The 17562-nt window shown below is 42.7% G+C and overlaps 1 protein-coding gene across 2 annotated transcripts in view; it reads right to left on the bottom strand.

Moving 5' to 3' along the window:
* Window positions 1-8061, bottom strand: part of GLRA1 (glycine receptor alpha 1) — an 86177-nt gene extending 78116 nt beyond the window's left edge. The window contains exon 1 of one of the 2 annotated variants that reach the window (XM_019734342.3): window positions 7119-8061. In XM_019734342.3, the coding sequence (XP_019589901.1) occupies window positions 7119-7174 (56 nt within the window). In that variant the 5' untranslated portion in view covers window positions 7175-8061. The remainder of the gene's footprint in view (window positions 1-7118) is intronic. The other variant, XM_019734343.3, reaches the window with a different exon arrangement.
* Between the last annotated feature and the right edge of the window lie 9501 nt (window positions 8062-17562).

The following is a 17562-nucleotide window of genomic DNA, read 5'->3' on the forward strand; positions in this document are numbered from 1 at the left end:
TGGCACGCAGGGGAACACGCCTGGGAGATGTGCACCGTGGGGTAGAGCTTTGGGAGCTCTGCTGTTCTGTCTAACCTTGAGGAAGCCACTTTCCTCTCCTCATCTCAGAATAAAAGGGCTGATCTATGCCAGGGGCCCCCAGTCAGAAGGGTTTGGAGCCTTGCTGCTCACACAGTTTGGTCTACTGGAGCATCAGCAACCCCTGGGGGCTGTTAGAAATGCAGACTCTCAGGCCCCACCAAAGACCTCCTGAGTCTGACTCAGCATCTTAATGAGATGCTCAGGTGACTCAGACGCACACTGAAGTTTGAAAAGCAGCGACTTAGAGATTCTTGTCAGCATTATAGTTTTCTGGGTCCCCATCCTGAGAGATTCTGTGTCAGTAGTCTTGTCTGATGGTGGGGAAGTGTGTGTTTGACAGGCCCCTCCCAGCTAGATTGGAGAGCTGGTGCGTTAGAGGACTGCCCTATGTCTCCATGATTCTGGTGGTACTCACGACACTGAAGGAAAGTGTGCTTCTCTGGGGGTGAAAGGGTAGGAGATGGAGGATAGACCTTGTGAGGAAGGCAGCGGAGGTTGTTTAGGTGCCTGTGGGTTGCGCAGCATATGAGGCAAGAGAGAATGCTGCCCATTTCATGGCTGGGGTTCATGTCTGTCAGCAGCGCCCTGTTAAGACGGTAAACTCATTTAGCAACGGACACTGAAAAACAGCCGAATTCAAAGGCAGAGAGTGGTAATCTAATTGCACTGAATTAGCCTCGGGAGATTCGGACAATATCAACTTCGGAAAACCACAAAGGGATCTTTATAAGGAGTTTCAAAAGCGTTGGGGCCTCAACTCCCCTCATAAGGGCTTGCATTACAAAGAGTAGGCAGTGTGCTGGATAAGCCCCTCTTCCGGGCTTCTCAGGACATTGTTCCCTTGGAATGAATTTGCTGGCCGGCCCTATGGTGTTTTCAGTTGTGTGTCAGGCTTAACCGGGAATTCAGGGCTGAGAGGCCTTCCGCCACACAGGCTGTCGGTCCTGTGATTACCATCCGGGCCTGTGGACTCCTCTAAGGACCAGTGCCTTTTCCGGTGGTTCTTCGGGCTCTGACATTCTCTTAATCTGAGGTCCTTCTCATGGCTGAAAACCAGGCTTTTACATAACCAAGGTGATTTCCATTTAATAATCCTTGGTCGTATTGTGTGTGTTTGTGTCCATTGCCTTATTTATTCATTATCCAATCCATTTTAAAGAAGAAAAAGGTGCAAGTGAGTGTGTGTTTATGGCATGACTCAGAGAACTGACGAAGATCAGGTGGTAATTTGGGAAACAGGAAAGGAGGGGACATAAGTATTACGAAGATTTGTCTCTGACCTGCATTTCATGTACTTTTCTGTAGCAAGTTACAAACTCAATACACAAAAGCAGCTTAAATTTCTTCTACGTCCTTCTCGAAAGGTAGACTTCCAGTCTCTGCTTGCATACCTCCACTGACAGGAACCCTCACTACCACTGAGGCAGCCCATTTCACCATTTGACTGATCTACCAGAAAGTTTGAAAATGCATTGAACTAGAATTTGTATATGTATATTAAAAAAATAATCTATCAATGTATTCCAGTTCTTCTCTTGGAGCTCTATAGAATAAATCACATCGAACGTTTTCCAAATGGGGTCCCTGTGTACCTAGGAGGTTCATGAAATAGTAATTTCAAAGAATCCAACAAATTGCATATTTACTTCTAACAAGGCTCTACGGACTCACTAAAAAGCATCACGTGTCTTTACTTTTGTTTCTTAGGTCAACTCAGTGTGGTGACATTGCTTATCTCATGATGTTCGGTATTTCTGACAGTTATGTATGCCTTTGACTAATAATGATAAGGAAAATAAGTTAATGATGGATGGGGGTTGGAAAACAAAAATTTTAAAAGACAGTCTTTATGTGGGAGAAAAACCCAAACAGAATCCCTGATAAAAGGATAGAAACCGTTGGCCTCTTTTTCAGGCCACTCGTTAGGTCTGTGAGGATAGTTATCAGGCATTATGTTTTGTCATCATACGAAGCGTTTCCTGGGGAAACTGACATATCTATGGGACCTGTCAATAATTGTTCCTAGGTTGGGGCAACTCCCAACCTAGCGAAATTGTTAGTGAGGTCCTCAATACTCTCAGAACTTGGAGCCTGAATATAATTCATTGTTGCTATTTCTCGTCATAATTGAAATATGCTGATAGCTATACCCAAAGCTGTTCTCTTATGGAGAAGATTGGGAGAGTGTAATTCTTGACTGGCACAGCTGAAAATTATTTTAGACAGTGATTTGCCAATTCCCTTCATTTTATAGTGAGGGAAACTGAGGCCAGAAAGGTCATGGAATCCTCTCAAGGTCATGCCACTAGGTCAATTCTGGATCCTAGGTCTCCTGCCCTTTGGGCCAATGCTTTACCTAAAGCAGCAGAAAAACCTACAGAATAGCATGAAGATGGCCAGGCGGGAGACAGTGCCATCCATCTTAAAAATCATTTTGGCTTCTGCCATCTGATGAAGGAAATAAAGTTAATGACGCCCACAGAAATGTCGCAGGCCGTGCGCACAGGCTGTCTGCGGGGAGCTCTGCCGGCCCTCTGAGGAAGGAAAAAGGGTTTTAATGTAGCTTTAAAGGGAGCGATGTGTCCCCTTTCTACAAGGACAGGGACTGTGGCATCTGCTACCCCTGTGTGCTCTGCAGAGTACCTAGTTTTGGACTGGGCACATAAACACATGATAAATAAATGCCTGCTCAAGAGACGAAGGCAGTGTCAGCACTGATGCAAATTCATCCTGGGCATTTGAGGGACGGGGCCCGTGTGTGGCATAGAGACCTTGTCCGAGGCTGGAAGGAACTTCGAGGTGTGGCAATCAGTCATTTGAGTTGATTGGTAAGAAAACTGAGTCTTCCCAGGGGAAAGAAACTTGTCAAAGCCCTACTGCAGGAAGGGAGCAGAGCTGACTCGAGAAGGGGGCTCTCAAATCACAGCCTAACTGTTCTTTCCACTGCACCACATGGTTGCAATCTCTTTCATAAGGTGGGTCTCAAAGATAAATTCCCTAAACATGGCCCGAAAGGTCATTATCAGTTTTGCAAATATGCAGGAGTTACGTGCTGATTCATAACTTCATTTACCAGCCTAGGGTCCTTGTCCAAGCTGTCCCATGAGAATAAAAGACATGATGTTTTCTCTTTCTCAAGGTTTCTGAGCCCACAAAAGGGGGTAGATTGACATTTTGATTGGCCCTACTGCAAACTTTCCCAAGGGGCTTCTTTCCTTAGGAAAAAGTCCTTGACCCATTTCAGAAGCTCCTGGACACTGTGCGCAGTGCCCCAAAATGCAGCAGGTAAGATGAGAAGACAGCTATGCTACCAGGAGGAAAAGGTCCAGGTGGTCATCTGACCCCCTGTGCAAGTTTGGAGACTGGGACGCCAGAGGGGCCACTTCAATGGATAGCTCATGATCTTTCAACTGGGTGATTTTTCAAGACTGAGATATGAAACAGTCTATTTGCCATGTTCCGTTCAACCCTAGGGTGAGTAGGAACATCATCCCTTCAAGGTTTTGGTGACCTTTCTTAGCCAGTGAGCGCCATATATTCAGTACCATGCCCTGTGCAAGGAAACATCTACGGGGATGGCAGATGGAAGTGGCACATAAAGAACAACTGTCATCTTTTCGGAAAACCACCCATGTGTTAGACTTGGTTTATCTCCTCTGCCTTTATTCCCTTCTCAGGCACAAGCTAGGTTCTTTTTGCTTCACTGGAGTGCTTCGAATGTTTCATTAGGGGCATTTTCTCATGGAAACTAGACTTTCCTCCTCATTATAATTAGTACCTCAGAACAGCAGATGAAATAGTTGGTCATTCTATACTAGTGGTTCTCAACAGCAGGAAATTTCGCCCCCATCCCCTGCCACTCCCTGGATTTTTGGCAGTGTCTGGAGAGATTTTTGATTGTCATGATGTGGGGAGGGGGTGCTACTAGTGCCAAAGGTACTGTTAAACATCTTACAATGCACAGGACAGCTCTGATAACAAAGAATTATCCAGTTCAAAATGTCCATAGTGCTGAGACTGAGAAACATGGTTATTTATCATGGGTCTCTTTGGGTTACTCAGAAGGTGAGAATATTTTGGGGTCACCCTGGTCCCTTGCCAACCATAAGCCATCGTAAATGCTCTAGGAATCAAAGCAAGTTTCCTTTGGCTTGAAAGGAATGTGTTTCTACCATAAAAAACATATCTTTGCCTATTATTTTTGACCAGTCTGGATGTAAAGCCGCATCCCCAGTTGAAAATAAACAAAATTTAGGTTATTGAATCCTAGAATGTCACCCATGGATTTCAGACCCAGAGGCTTTTAAAATATCAGAACAGGGACTTCAGCCAAATCACTTCCTTTTACTTATGGGGGCACAGTTGATGAGCACTGCAGTATAGCTTGTCACCCAGCACCCTCATCTCTCTCCCTCTCAGCTCTTTCTAAGGCCTCAATTGTTCTCTGTGTTGGCACCATCTGAGATGTCTGTCTCATGCACTCTTATGGTTGTTTTGTTTGTTTTGCTGTCATAATTGCCATTTCACTGGTATGTGCTGATGCATCAGCACTTCTGTTATCTCTTTTGCTTTTCTAGCCCCCAGATTTCCCCAACAAGGTGAGCAGCTGGCATCATTTAATCCTAAGGAGTACCTGGGAGCCTGAGATGATTGGATTGGCTTGTTCCAACACGGTGCCTGTCCCTTGGGGGAAAAGGGGGTATTCACATGGAACCTTCTAGGGAGCTGCCAGTCTCCACTTACCCCCACATACATTCTGTTGAGCCCCCAGATTTTAATGCTTCTTTATTTTCTCCTAAAATTTAGCAAATGAGAGAGTTAGAAATGAAAATGCCAATTAGATAAAGATACTTTCCCTCCTTATCACCTGTTTTTCCCTTCCCACTTCTCTGAAAAATTGCTGAGGGTATTTCCTTAGTTCAATTCTTGTTTTTAAGATTTTTATGTTTCAGGACATTTCTGAAACAACATTTACCCCTCAAATGATGTAGCCATTCCTATATTTCGAAAAGTGCAATGGTACGAATCCCTTTCCAGCTCTCCATAGTTATGACTCTTGTTCCCCTGTAAACACATGGAATTATGTCCCATATCCATTATAGCTCATGTATGTCTTGACACCCATAGGGAAAGGAGATGAAGACTGATGCTTCCTGATAGGCCACCACCAGTTTACTTGAAGTATTAAAATGGTGGATTCATAACCTTATCAAAATGATTACAATGCAAACCTTTTAGACTGTGTCTCCCTTTTGTCAAAGACAACGTCTGGGAGAAGAAAATCAAGCATTACATACTGTTCATCAAGAAAAAAGGAGTTTGGAGGGGGGTGATGTGCTTGGTTTTATTAATTTGCTCTTTAATCTCTGTGGTTCAGTTCTGTCTCTGTAAGCCAAACAGAGAATCGATTTGCATATAGATGTTACCCACCTCCACAACATTTTCAGTTCTATGTATGTAGGGAAGAAAGGATTTGGTATTGTTAAGTTAAGAGGATGCTTCCTATCCTTTTCCCCACAAAGTAGCTACATTTCACTAAATTTCACAAGGCCCTGGATTGTTGCACTTCTCTATTCTGACTCCCTCACTATTTGCATTCTGAGCTGTGGGCAGGACTGTGGCCTATCAAAGAATTATTTGAACTGGAGATTAGAAGCTTTAGCGTTGGGTATCTCAGAGAAGAAAAGGGGTCTTGTGTTCATCTCAACAGGAAGACATGAAGGGAGGCTCACATATAGACCTTTATAATATAGGGGGAGGTGTCATTCATTTAATAAACCAACCAACGGATTAGTCAAACCAACAATATGCAGAGTACTCTACAATGTAAAAAAAAACAAAAAAAACCCACCACCACAACAACAACAGCAACAACAAGAAACCCCAAGAATTATTTGATGGTTTATGATAGGAGAGATTAATATTTGGTCGTTACTTATTTTAAAAAAACCTAGAGTAGGTTTTTCAAATTACTGTTAATCCAATGCCATGTAAAACATGAGAGGCAGGCATCTAAAATGAGGAAGATTAATGATCCCTGCAGGTCATGGAAGAAGAATAATTTTTTTCAATTTATATAAATGGAATTTATCATAACCATCTCTGAAGAGGGCATGATTCACCCACTTACAAAAGGACTATCTATTTCAATGCTTCCTGAAGAGGTGATTTTTCACTTTTCACTTCTACTAACATAAGAATGCTAAACCTGTAGGCAGAAAATTTTAACCTGGGAGACAACTGGTGGGGGGACTCAAGTTATTGAGTTAGGGAGAGACATAAAGTAAGAAACCAAACAAACAGGAATTGCCTATCAGTTGAGGATCTTCAGCTAACAAAGAGTTTGGAAAGGTGAATGGGAGAGAGGAGAGAGCCAAAGTTTCAGAAGGGAAATGTTTCCCATAATCTATTTCTAAATAGATCCATTCTGGACCCAAGTTGAGGGCTTTACAACCTGAGGTCATAACACTATTGTTTCCCAGCACTAACCCTCAGCAACACTCCCCCGCACCCCGCAGAAAAAGAAAACAACAAAAAAGGATAGAAAATGAAATGTTGTTCTGTGTCCAGCGAGTTCGAGTGCAACCTTCCCCGTCACCGCTAGTTGTCACTTGGCTCCCAGACGGGAGAGCTGAGATTTTCGGCACTGCGGTTAGAGAGAATGCAGTCCTAATTAAACTGAGTAACTCCTAAAGCTTCCCCTTAAAGTCCTCAGCTAAGTGAAAGCCAATATGCAGGGGGGCTGGGGGCCAGTGATGAGGCAGGGGTGTAGTAGGTGGAAGGACAAACAAATCACAAGAAACAGACAAACAGTGCCCAAGCAACGACTGTCTCAGACCTCCACGCACAAGCCAGACACCCTGCGGGCGGGGTTTGTGGGGGAGAGCGGGGGGGGGGGGGGGGGGGAATGGAAGGACCCGATTGCAGCGGTTTACAGCACCCCCTCCCCCCAAATAAGGGATCACGGAAAGAGTCAGCCTCCGTGCTCCTTTCCCCCATTTTCAGCAGAGCTATGTGGTCAGTAGAAAATTGCATACCTGAAGAATACAATGGTCTCCCAAAGGTAGAGTCGAAGAGTATTGAAGCTGTACATTTTTCAGGTCCTTGTGCTTTGTAGTCCACGAGTTATGGGAGCAAAAAATGTTTCAAATTGGCACTTACAAAACCAGCGAGCACTATGGAAAAAATAATCCAGATGCTAAGGGGAGGTGGGAAACAGGAGGGGAGGGAAAGCCCCAGGGGAAATTGGAGCGAGGGGGCTGTAGGTACCACGGACAGCGGCAGCCGCGAAGCGTTTCAGCACCGCGGAGAGCGTCCAGCCCTGCTTTTCAAGAGCGCGAAGAGTATTGCTGTTTGTTAAACTCCAGCGTGTCTGTTGGCTCCCTGCGGCGCTGGGGAGGCACGTTTAGGGGTGGGTATATTTTCTTTTTTACCCCTGTTTTTCTGCTTAAACGGCCAGCTCCATGTAAAGAAAAAAAAAATCTTCTGTGGAGATCAGAGCGCTGGCCCGTTAGATTGAGCGAGCATCTTGGGTAGAGAGCAGGGCTTTAATACCCCTGGGCTGGCCTGAGGGGGTTAGGGGCGCGGGGAAGCGATTGACGGTGATGCCTTCAGTTAAATCCCAGAGAATGTGCCAGGCTGGCGCATCGCGACCGAGTCCCAGAATCTCGTTCCCCTGCCTGCGTGCTTGTCTGCTGTCGCCTTGCGATTCCTGTTCTCTGGTCCCCGCCGAATAAGTTATGATCGCTGCAGGAAAGGTGTCCCATTGCTCAGGGCTGCAGACGTGAGAGAGCTCAGGGCAAGTTTCAGGGGCTGCCAGGGTCCATGGCGAAGCCGCGGGGCTCAGGATTCCAAGGCTTCAGATGCATCTCGGTTTTCTCAGCTCGCCCATCTTCCTTTGGCCAGGACTCCTTCAGAGCTTAAGACTTTCTTACTGCATTAATTTAACAAACTGGCGGTGTGGGGGGTTGAAGGGGGGCGGGCGATGGCCGATGGGAGGGGGTGGAGAGGAAAAAAAAGGGGGGAAAACTCCTTAGTATCTTCAAACCCTCCCACTCGAGGTGCTCATTGGCCCGCGGCTGCGAAAACCAGATCTTTTGCCGGTGTTCGGCCAATTGCGGTTTAGACTCTGGGCTGAGTTTAACGCTTAGAGTGCTGGAGGAGACCCGCATCTCTCCTCTCCTTTGCGTGCGGGCATGGGGTAGGGGCGGTTGTGGAGCTAATCTCTCGAGGTCTGTCAGAATATTGCCTTGATTTTTAAAGTATGTAGTTGTATGTGAATAAAGCAAACACCACGGGCCTCAGTTCAGATGTGCATCTTAAAAGGGAAGAATTAAACCAGATTCTGGAGTTTCTTTCTTTAGAGCTCTGAAGTTATAATATTTGGCCGCAGAAAAAAAGGAGAGGTTTCAAAAAGAAGTCTGGTCGATAAAGGAAGCCCCTTCCCTCTTCCCCTCCCCCTCCCCCCCCCCATTGCCCCAGGGTCACTGCAGCAGGAAAATACAAGGGAAATTCTTTGAACAGTTTCCAGGGTCAGGAGGGAGCTGTCCTGGCCTCACTTCTGGCACCCTTTTGGGAGATGAAGAAGATATGCCATCTTCCAACTAGACAGGAGACTGTTTTATTTCCATTTCATAAGCTGGGGAAACAGAGCCACAGAGAGCTGTGGCTTGCTAGAAAACAACGGTAGAGCCAAGCTGCACATACAGGTATCTAGTACTTACCATCCCCACTCTCGGTTTTTTCTTCCTTCTGCTTCTCTGTTTTCCCACCTTATTTGAGTCTCAGAAACCAGCTATATATTTCACTCGAGAGCGCAGCTGGGGAGGTGGAGTTAATCAGATTTTCTCTAAGCTAGTGTACTGGACTTTAGTGAATTAATAGCCTCTGCAGGATTTTCTGGCCGATTTGTACTGGCTGGGACTCGGGGGTATCTCCCTCCTCGCCTACTGAGAGGGGACAACCCCTCTCTCTTACTCAGCAGCTTTAGGAACGCTTTCTTTTGACTTTTTAGAGGTTGGTTCTCCCTGGAATAGTTCTTAACAGCTCAACTCCCTCCAAGCCCAGGCCTTCTCCCCAGCAAAGAAGTCTGGAAAGCTTTGTTTACCAGGCTCTTCCCTGCCCCCAGGGCTACAGCATACCCTACATTACTCCCTCTTCTATTGGCTCCCACAACCAGAACAGACCTGGGCTGCTTAGAATTTCCATGAGGTTCTGAGTAGTGACTGGAAAGAACATTTTGCTTTGAAGGTGGGTATTCACATACAAAGTTATATTACATGTCTATTGCGAACCTTTGTTAACGTGCCTTCTATATACCAGGCACTGCTGTGCACTTCACATAGTGTCCTTTACTTCTTACACTCATATATTGAGGTAAACATTATTTTTTAGGAATGAGCGTGTGTACCTGTGTGTGCAGATTTGTGAGTATGATTGAGCCAGGCATGTACATTCCTGTGTACAGAAATTGATGTGTGATTTGAATCCTACGTAATTCTGAAGTGAATGAGAACTGCAGATGTATAATTGTACATTTGTGTTTGTAAATGGGTCTCTGTCCACATAGGCCTATCTGTATGCATCTATGTGTGTCACTGGTGTACCCCTGGAGGTACTGAAACAAACTGTGAACTAGCAACTTTGTCCTTGCTCCTCACCTGGCTAGGAAGCACATGTGCAGGCAGGTGTGGATAGAATGGGTGGAAGTTATTTTTTCTTCTCCTTCAATGGATGGTGTGTGTGTGTGTGTGTGTGTGTTTGTGTGTTGTTGTTGCTGCTCTTTACAGGTGTGAATGCCTCCAAGGCTGTGACCTGTGTAGGAGGTGAGAGTAATTATTACCTGAGAGTAATTATTACCTACTAGGCTTCTGTTTAATATGAGGCCGCTACTTTTATTTAATAAACACACATGCATTAAGCATGTGCCAAGCATTATGGATATGACAATATGTAAGATAAACAGTACTTTGAACCTCTGGAACGTGCAATCACTTCAGAGGTTTGGTGGGAATAGTTGTGAAGCTACAATTTTTACCCCATAGCTCACGTATTTCTTATGTCTATAAGTAGTACACCCAGATCTTCCTGTCTTGTGTAGGTCACCATTGGAAATAAACAAATGTAGGCGTGGAGAGCAGGGATTTATATTCTTATTTCATCTCTGCCTCAAAAAGCCTGGATGATGTTGGAGAAATGACCAAACCACTTTGGGCCCCAGTCAAATAAGGGCGGTAATGCCTCCTCTTCTCACCACAAGAAGCTGCATAAAGGAAATGACATTCAGGTCGAATCTTAGTGTGACTACCACGCTGTGAAATGGAAATCAATGGAAAGGAATGGATTGGCTTCAGCTGATGGTCCATTTCTATTGGTGGGCTAATTCCAGTACTTGACTGGTCTCTTATAGGTCCCAGTAGGCAGATTTGAATTCTCCTAAGTATGAATACATTTTGACACACACTGAGACTTATTAGTAGAGGCGATCCATTCTTTCATCAATTCAACTAACATTAGTTGAGCATTTACTATGTGTCAGGCACTGTTCTAGGCCCTGGGGATGGAGCAGGGAACAAAACAGGTCAAGATCCTTAGTCTGATGGAGTGTATCTTCTAGTGGAGGGAGACAGAAGATAAACAAGTAAATTATGATGTATTAGGCAATCAGAAGGATCGGGAAAAAAAGGGTAAAGGGGCAGAAAGTGACATGAAAGTGCTATTTTATACAGGGTGGTTGGGTCAGGGAATGAATGCTTTGAACACACAACTGAGGGAATTCAGGGAATGAGTCCTGTGAACCTCAGGGAGGGGAGGGAGAGCTTTGCAGGCAGTGGAAAAGCAAATACAAAGGCCCATCTGGGGACTTGTGCTCAGAGTTTGCAAGGAGCCCAGTGTGACAGGGTGGTGAGTGAAGGGAGAGCACCAGGTTAGAGAAATAGCTGGGGACTAGACAACGTGCTACCTCCAGGGCATAGGAAGGGCTTTGCATTTTATTCTGAATGAGCCCCATTGGAAGGTTGTGAGCAGAGTAACAAGATCTGACTTAACATTTTAACAAGACTAGTCTGTCTGCTGTGTTTAGAATAAAATGTGTGGGGCGGGAGAGGCAAAATGAAAGCAGGGAGATTAGTTAGGAGCTGCTGGAAAAAAAAATCCCATGTGAGAGATTCTTAGAGACTGCTCTTGTTCAACTTTGTATTTACAGAAGAGGAAAACCATATCCAGAGACTGTAAGTGACTTAACCCTTAGAGTAGTAGCAGCATTGGGACAAGAAGACAGGTACCCTAATTATGGCTAAAGGGTCTTTCCACTATTTTTTGCACCAAGATACAGGGCATGCACAGAGAAGGTCGAGGACACCTCCAAGGGAAGGGAGTCTACCTGGCTTGCTGCTGACCTATGTCTAGCAGCTGGCACAGGGCCTGGCACGTAGGAAGTGCTCAGTAAATATTTCTTGCGAGGAGGAATGAATGAACCGTGAACAAAAAGATTCAGGGACAAGGCCTGATGAGAGGAAAAGAGGAAGGAATCATGGTAATCATGTGAGATTATGTTGTCCCGAGCCAGCTAATATAATTCCCATAATGCCAAGCCTCTGCCGATAATGATGTTCGCAGAGGAGAGTGCTGAATGCTCCAACACTGCTTTGACAGGCTGCAGCCATACTTTGTAAAGAGAAATGGATATTTGGAGCAACTGAGCAGCTTGCCTAATTGTGCTGAGGTAGTATGATGACTATGGGTCTGAAAATGGGACTATGGAAGAGCCTTTCCTCCAAGGAGCTGGAGGCTTACTGCCAGCCTTTCCTAACCCAGCCTAGGGATGTGCTCGCTGCCGTTTGTTTGTTTGTTTGTTTATTTATTTATTTATTTATTATTGCAAACCAATAATACAGAAGGGACCGCAGAACTATCTCAGTGGCATAGCTCAGTGGCATCACGAGAATTTTTAGTTATAAGACGTAGATGCATAAAATACTGAGAGACCGTCCCTCCCATTTTACTGATTAGTTGCCCAGGGGCCAAGAAAGTGTAATGACTGGCTTAAGGTATCACCACTAAACTGAATATAGGACTCGGGAATCCTGTCTCTCAAGTCCTGAAATAAAAGAAGAGGAGGTGGGATCAGTGAGGAAGAAAAGCGTCATATCAAGGCTGGTTAGGCCCGTCTTTCTGCCCGGGGACTCCCCCGTTTTCTTTGGAAGCCAAGTCTATGCTTGTCCTGTGGGTTCTAGCAGCTCAACCGCCATGTGGAACTTTCCATTATCTCCTTGTGCTCCAGCCTCACTTTCCCTCAAGCCATCTCTCCTTTCCGCTCAGTTTGCCCTTAACTCTTATTTCACGTTTATTCAGTCAGTTCCTCTTACTGCTTCGCTCATCTCTGCCTCCACAAGGACTTTTGATCCTAAGGTTCAATGGAGGATTCACTTTTTTTCCCTGAGTTTTCACTCAGTGGTTCATTCATTTGTTCGAAAAGTACTTGTAGTTTGAACTCCGTCTGCATGTCTGACATGGGGCTGAGGTTTTACGTGTTGAACAAAAGATGTGTTCATTCAGTTTGTAACCAGTATTTATTAAGTACCTTCTCTGTGTCAGGAGCCACAGTGAATGGGAGCACGAGAAGAGCATAATCAGTGTCGCTTGAAAAGGGAGTAGGTGATGAAAAGAGATTCCTGTACTGCATATTTAAAACCATTTAAAATGCAAATACACACATATAAAGTGCATACATTTTGATAAATTATTTCCAAGATGGACGCTATCCATGTCACAATACAGGATGTTACCAGCCGTCTAGAAGCCTGCCTCCTGTCTCCCCCCGTCATTCTCTGCCAAAGGTATCTACTGTCCTAATTTCTATTATTTCTACTTGGCTTGTTTTTGACCAAATGAAATCATCTTTGTTCAACTTTCCTTTTTAAAAAATGTCTTTTTCATGTTTTGGTATAAAGATCGTGGTGGCTTCATCAATAAGTCGTGAATATTTTCCCTTTTCTATTCTTTAGAATGTCTATATAAGATTGGTGTTATTGCTTTTTTAAATGTTTGGAAGTGTTCATTGATGAAGCCATCTGGGCCTGAGGTTTCTCAGTGGAAGGTTTTTATTTATCGATTTAATTTATTTAATAGATATAGGACTATTAAGATTGTATATTCTTCTCGCTTTGGTTTTAGTAAGTTGTATTTTTCTAGGCATTTAGTATACATTTTTACATTTATTTGCATAAAATTACTATAATCCTATCTTCTTACTTTATAGAGTCTGTAGTGATATCTTTCTTTTTATTTGTCATATTGGTAATTTGTGCTTTCTTTTTTTTCTTGATTATTCTTTCTAGAGGATTAGCCATTTTAGTGGTCACTTCAAGTAATGAGCTTTATTTTTTTTTCTATATTATAAATTTGTTTTTTATTTCTTTTTTTCCCCCTCCCAACTTACACAATTTTGGGAGAGGGTTAATTTGCTTGTCTTTTTTTCTGGCTCCTTGAAACGGATGCTTAGATAATTGATTTTTAACCTTCCTTATTTTAATATATATACAGAGGGTGCCAAAAAAAGTATACACATTTGAAGAAAGGAAACAACTGTATTAAAATTGTAATACAATGAATGACGCTAGCATTCATTTGATTAACGCCATCTTTTGAGCGAACGTCATACTACACATTGTTACTGTAATTCAATTCAACTTCAAAAAGTAATACATAGATAACATCTCTTAAAATATGTACATTTTTTGGCACTCCCAGTATATGTGTATGTGTGTGTATGTATATATATATTTATATATATTAATATTATATATATTATATATAGAAGGCTTTTTATTTTCCCCTTAGCTTTACTGTATATGCATCCCATAAATTGTTATATTTTCAGTATTATCAGTTCAAAATATCTTCTAGTTAAAATATGAGGTCCTTAGAGATATTTGGAAGTGTACTGTTTTGTTTAATGGTTTCATCATATTCTTTCCTGCCTTATATGATATCTTTGAAAAGTCAGCTATAAGTCTTGTTTTTGATATGTTCAAGGTAATGCATTTTTTTTTCTGGTGATTTTTAATATTTTATTGTCTCTGGTTTTCCTCAGTTTTATATGATGTGCCTAAGTTTGGTTTTCTTTTTCCTCAGGAAAATAATTTATTTTAGAACTGAATAGGACAGATTGAATAGAAGGAAATTTTATACTAAAGTTTCTCAATAGACCTTTTCTCACCAGGCTGCATGTTATCAATTGTATCAGCCCCATCAGTGGCCTTCACGTTATATTCACAGAAGATGTATAATTTGTGTCATTTGGTTGAAGAGTCAAGTTTGAAAATAATAATCTTTTCATTTTTTTGTGCTTTAGAACAGTTCTCGAAACACGTTTATTATGCTCCCCACCCCAAATTGTTCAATTAAATTTTTCTTCTAAAATTAACTTAGAGCAAGAGAATCGTTTGCTTTATACATATTAAAAAAACAGAACTCATCCATTTTCTCCAGTGTTCCATGGAGGGAAAAACTGGTCCAACCAAACAGATGGAGCAAAAAATATGTTTTCTCTTTTGTCTTCTCTGTTTTAATGACCAGAGAAAATCCTTTGTTGTTTCCACCTTGGTTTCAACACAATGTTATGAATATCCTTTTCTTCCTGTGAACCTTGATCAGGCACCTAGCATTGATCTTTTACATTTAAAAAATGGATATTTCAAAGCGTTGGTGTTGCCTTCCTTCCGACATCATGAAGAGGCTTTTCCTTCCTGGAACATAGTCTTGCTGAAGCAGACAGGTGCCAGGTCCCCTTTCACGCCTGCCCTCTGGCTTGTCCTTGTAACACTGGGACTGAGCCTCCCACCCTCTGCACCCACATCCAATCCCACTTCAGCCTGCAGTGCTGCCCAGGTTTGGTTTTCTTTATGAATATTCTGCTTGAGGCTCATAGAGCTTTTTGAATTTGTGTCTTGATGTATTTCATCAATAACCAGTGTTTCTTTAATTCTTGCTTCTTCATTTTCTCCTCTCCATCTAGAATCCCAATTTCACATGTTAGACCTTTTCTTTATGTTTCATTTGTCGCTTTTGCTCATTTCTGCATTTTTTATTCTCCCCCTGCCTCCCTGCCTTAATCTGGATCTTTTCCACTCTTGACTAATCTTTTCTGCTGTGTTTAATCTGGTTTTACACTTACCTATTGAATTGATTTCAACTGTTTTAATTTTCAGGCTAGCATTTCCACTTGCTTTTTCCTTTTTTTAAAAAAATGGATTCTCTGGAGAAATTCTCCATCTTTTCATCTATTTTCAGGAACATATTAATCACGATTATTTTATAGTTTCTTTCTGATAATGCTAGAAACTGGGTTATCTGTTGGTATGTTTCTATTGCCTGATATTTTATTTTATTGGATTTAGATCATTTGTTCCTGTTTACTGTCTTGCCTGGTATTTTTGCAGTGAATACCTTAAATTGTATATGAAAAATTATAGTGGCTCTGAATCACATTATCTTTTAGAAAGGATTAAATTTCCTTGTGGCTGGCAGGGTACAGACCAAACACCTTGATGCAACCGTGGATTGAGATGATTTAAAGCTGTGTTTGAGTCTTTGTGAGGGGTGTCTATTTCTGATTTGCCTTATTCCTTGGGCAAGGAATAAACCCATCAAGCTCTCGATGGAAAGCCAGCACCTTCTCTTTGGTGGGCCCTGAATTCCAACTTTTGTTTTCCCATCTCTATGGGACTGCTGAAATCATTGCCTAACTCTTTCACCTCTTAGCAGATGCATTTTCTAAAATAATTTTTTTATTTTTGTAATGAAGCCTTTCCTGACCATTCTCCCTGAAGCACCCCTCCCCCCACTACTATCATTCATTTTGTTTTATTTTTAGATATCCAGAAAAGAAAGTTCCCATATACCCTTCACCCAGTTTTCCTTAATGTTAACATCTTACATAACGTGGTAAATTTGTCAAAAGTAAGAAAGCAATGTTGGTATATTCCTTTTAACTGAACTATAGACTTTATTTGGATTTCTTCAGTTTTTTTCCCTTAATGTCCTTTTATAGTTCCAGGGTCCAATCCAGAATACCACATTACATTTAGACATCATGTCTCTTTAGTCTCTGAATTTTGACAGATTCTTCGTTTTCACTTGTTTTCATGACCTTCACAATTTTGAAGAGTGCTCGTCGGGTATTTTGTAGAATGTCACTCAATTTGAGTTTGTATAACTTTTTCTCTTGATTAGACAGAGGTTATGAGTTTTGGGAAGAAGGTCACAGCAGGAAAGTGCCCTTTGGTATCTGCAGGTACATGGTGTCACCACGATTTCTCACCGTGGATATTAACCTTCCTTGTGTGGTTACCGTAGTATCTGGCAGGTTTCTCCACTGCAGTCACTAGTTTCCCATTCCCATACTCTGTTCTTTGGAAGTGAGTCATTAAGTCCAGCTCTCACTCAAAGAGACGAAAATTAGTTCCACCTCCTAGAAGAGGTTATCAATGCTTGCGTGGCTTCCCAGACTCTTGCCACGTACACATGCATCTGAGAATTTGGCAAATGCGCTGATGAGAAATTACATGGAGAATGTTGGGCTCACTTCTCTGTGGTTCCTTTTCCTAGGATATTGGTGGCTCCTCAATTTCTGGCTGCCTGTAACCTTTTGTCCCCTTGTCCTTCTAGCCCAGTGAAACTGCCGTAAACTCTAGGCCACTGCTTCCTGATTTGACTTTTTGTTCTGCAGTGACAATCCAAATGTACCCCAAGTGGAGAAATCATCCTGGATGCGTAGGACCCACTTTAGGATGTTTTCCTTTCCTCTGGCCGTTCCAGTCATAGCTGCCTTGGTTGCTCCCCATAGCCTCCAGTCACGTGATTTTATTTTTGACCCAGTTTTTATAGTTGTTCTCAGTAGGAGGGTTTGTCAGGTACAAATTACTCCTTCATAGTCAGGAGGCAATAGGTATCCACTGAGGGGTTCTTACCACTACTATGTAATGTGCTTTCCTCGACGGGCTCACCTTTGGCCCATCCTTCTCTGTCTCACCGTGGGCTTTCCTCAGGGATCAGCGGTTCCTTTTCTACTTCGTTTCCTTCAACACACATTTTTTCTTCTCTAGCTTTTGCTTTTACTGTTATACCCTACCCATAGCCCATTCTTTACACAGTCACCAAAGTAATCTTTAAAATACTAAATCTTTGCATTGAATTCCCTTTACAATTAGAATAAAACGCCATTTTTCACCTAATTATCAGCCCTGACCTCCTTCTCTGACCACGGCTCATGTCACTCACCCCTTATCTCACCCATCTACAGATTTTTTTCACTTATCTTTGAGCTCACATCTTCGTATAATGACTTCTTCTTGTCCTTCGGATCATAGTTAAAATGTGACATCCTGAATCATGCCCTCCCTGACCATCCTCCCTGAAGTTCCTCTCCTCCATTGCTATCATTCATTTCGTTTTATCTTTCTTCATAGCAGGTATCCTTAT

This window comes from Rhinolophus sinicus, chromosome 5 (assembly GCF_057876585.1).
Source record: "Rhinolophus sinicus isolate RSI-liver-muscle chromosome 5, RSI-T2T, whole genome shotgun sequence".
Lineage (NCBI taxonomy): Eukaryota > Metazoa > Chordata > Mammalia > Chiroptera > Rhinolophidae > Rhinolophus > Rhinolophus sinicus.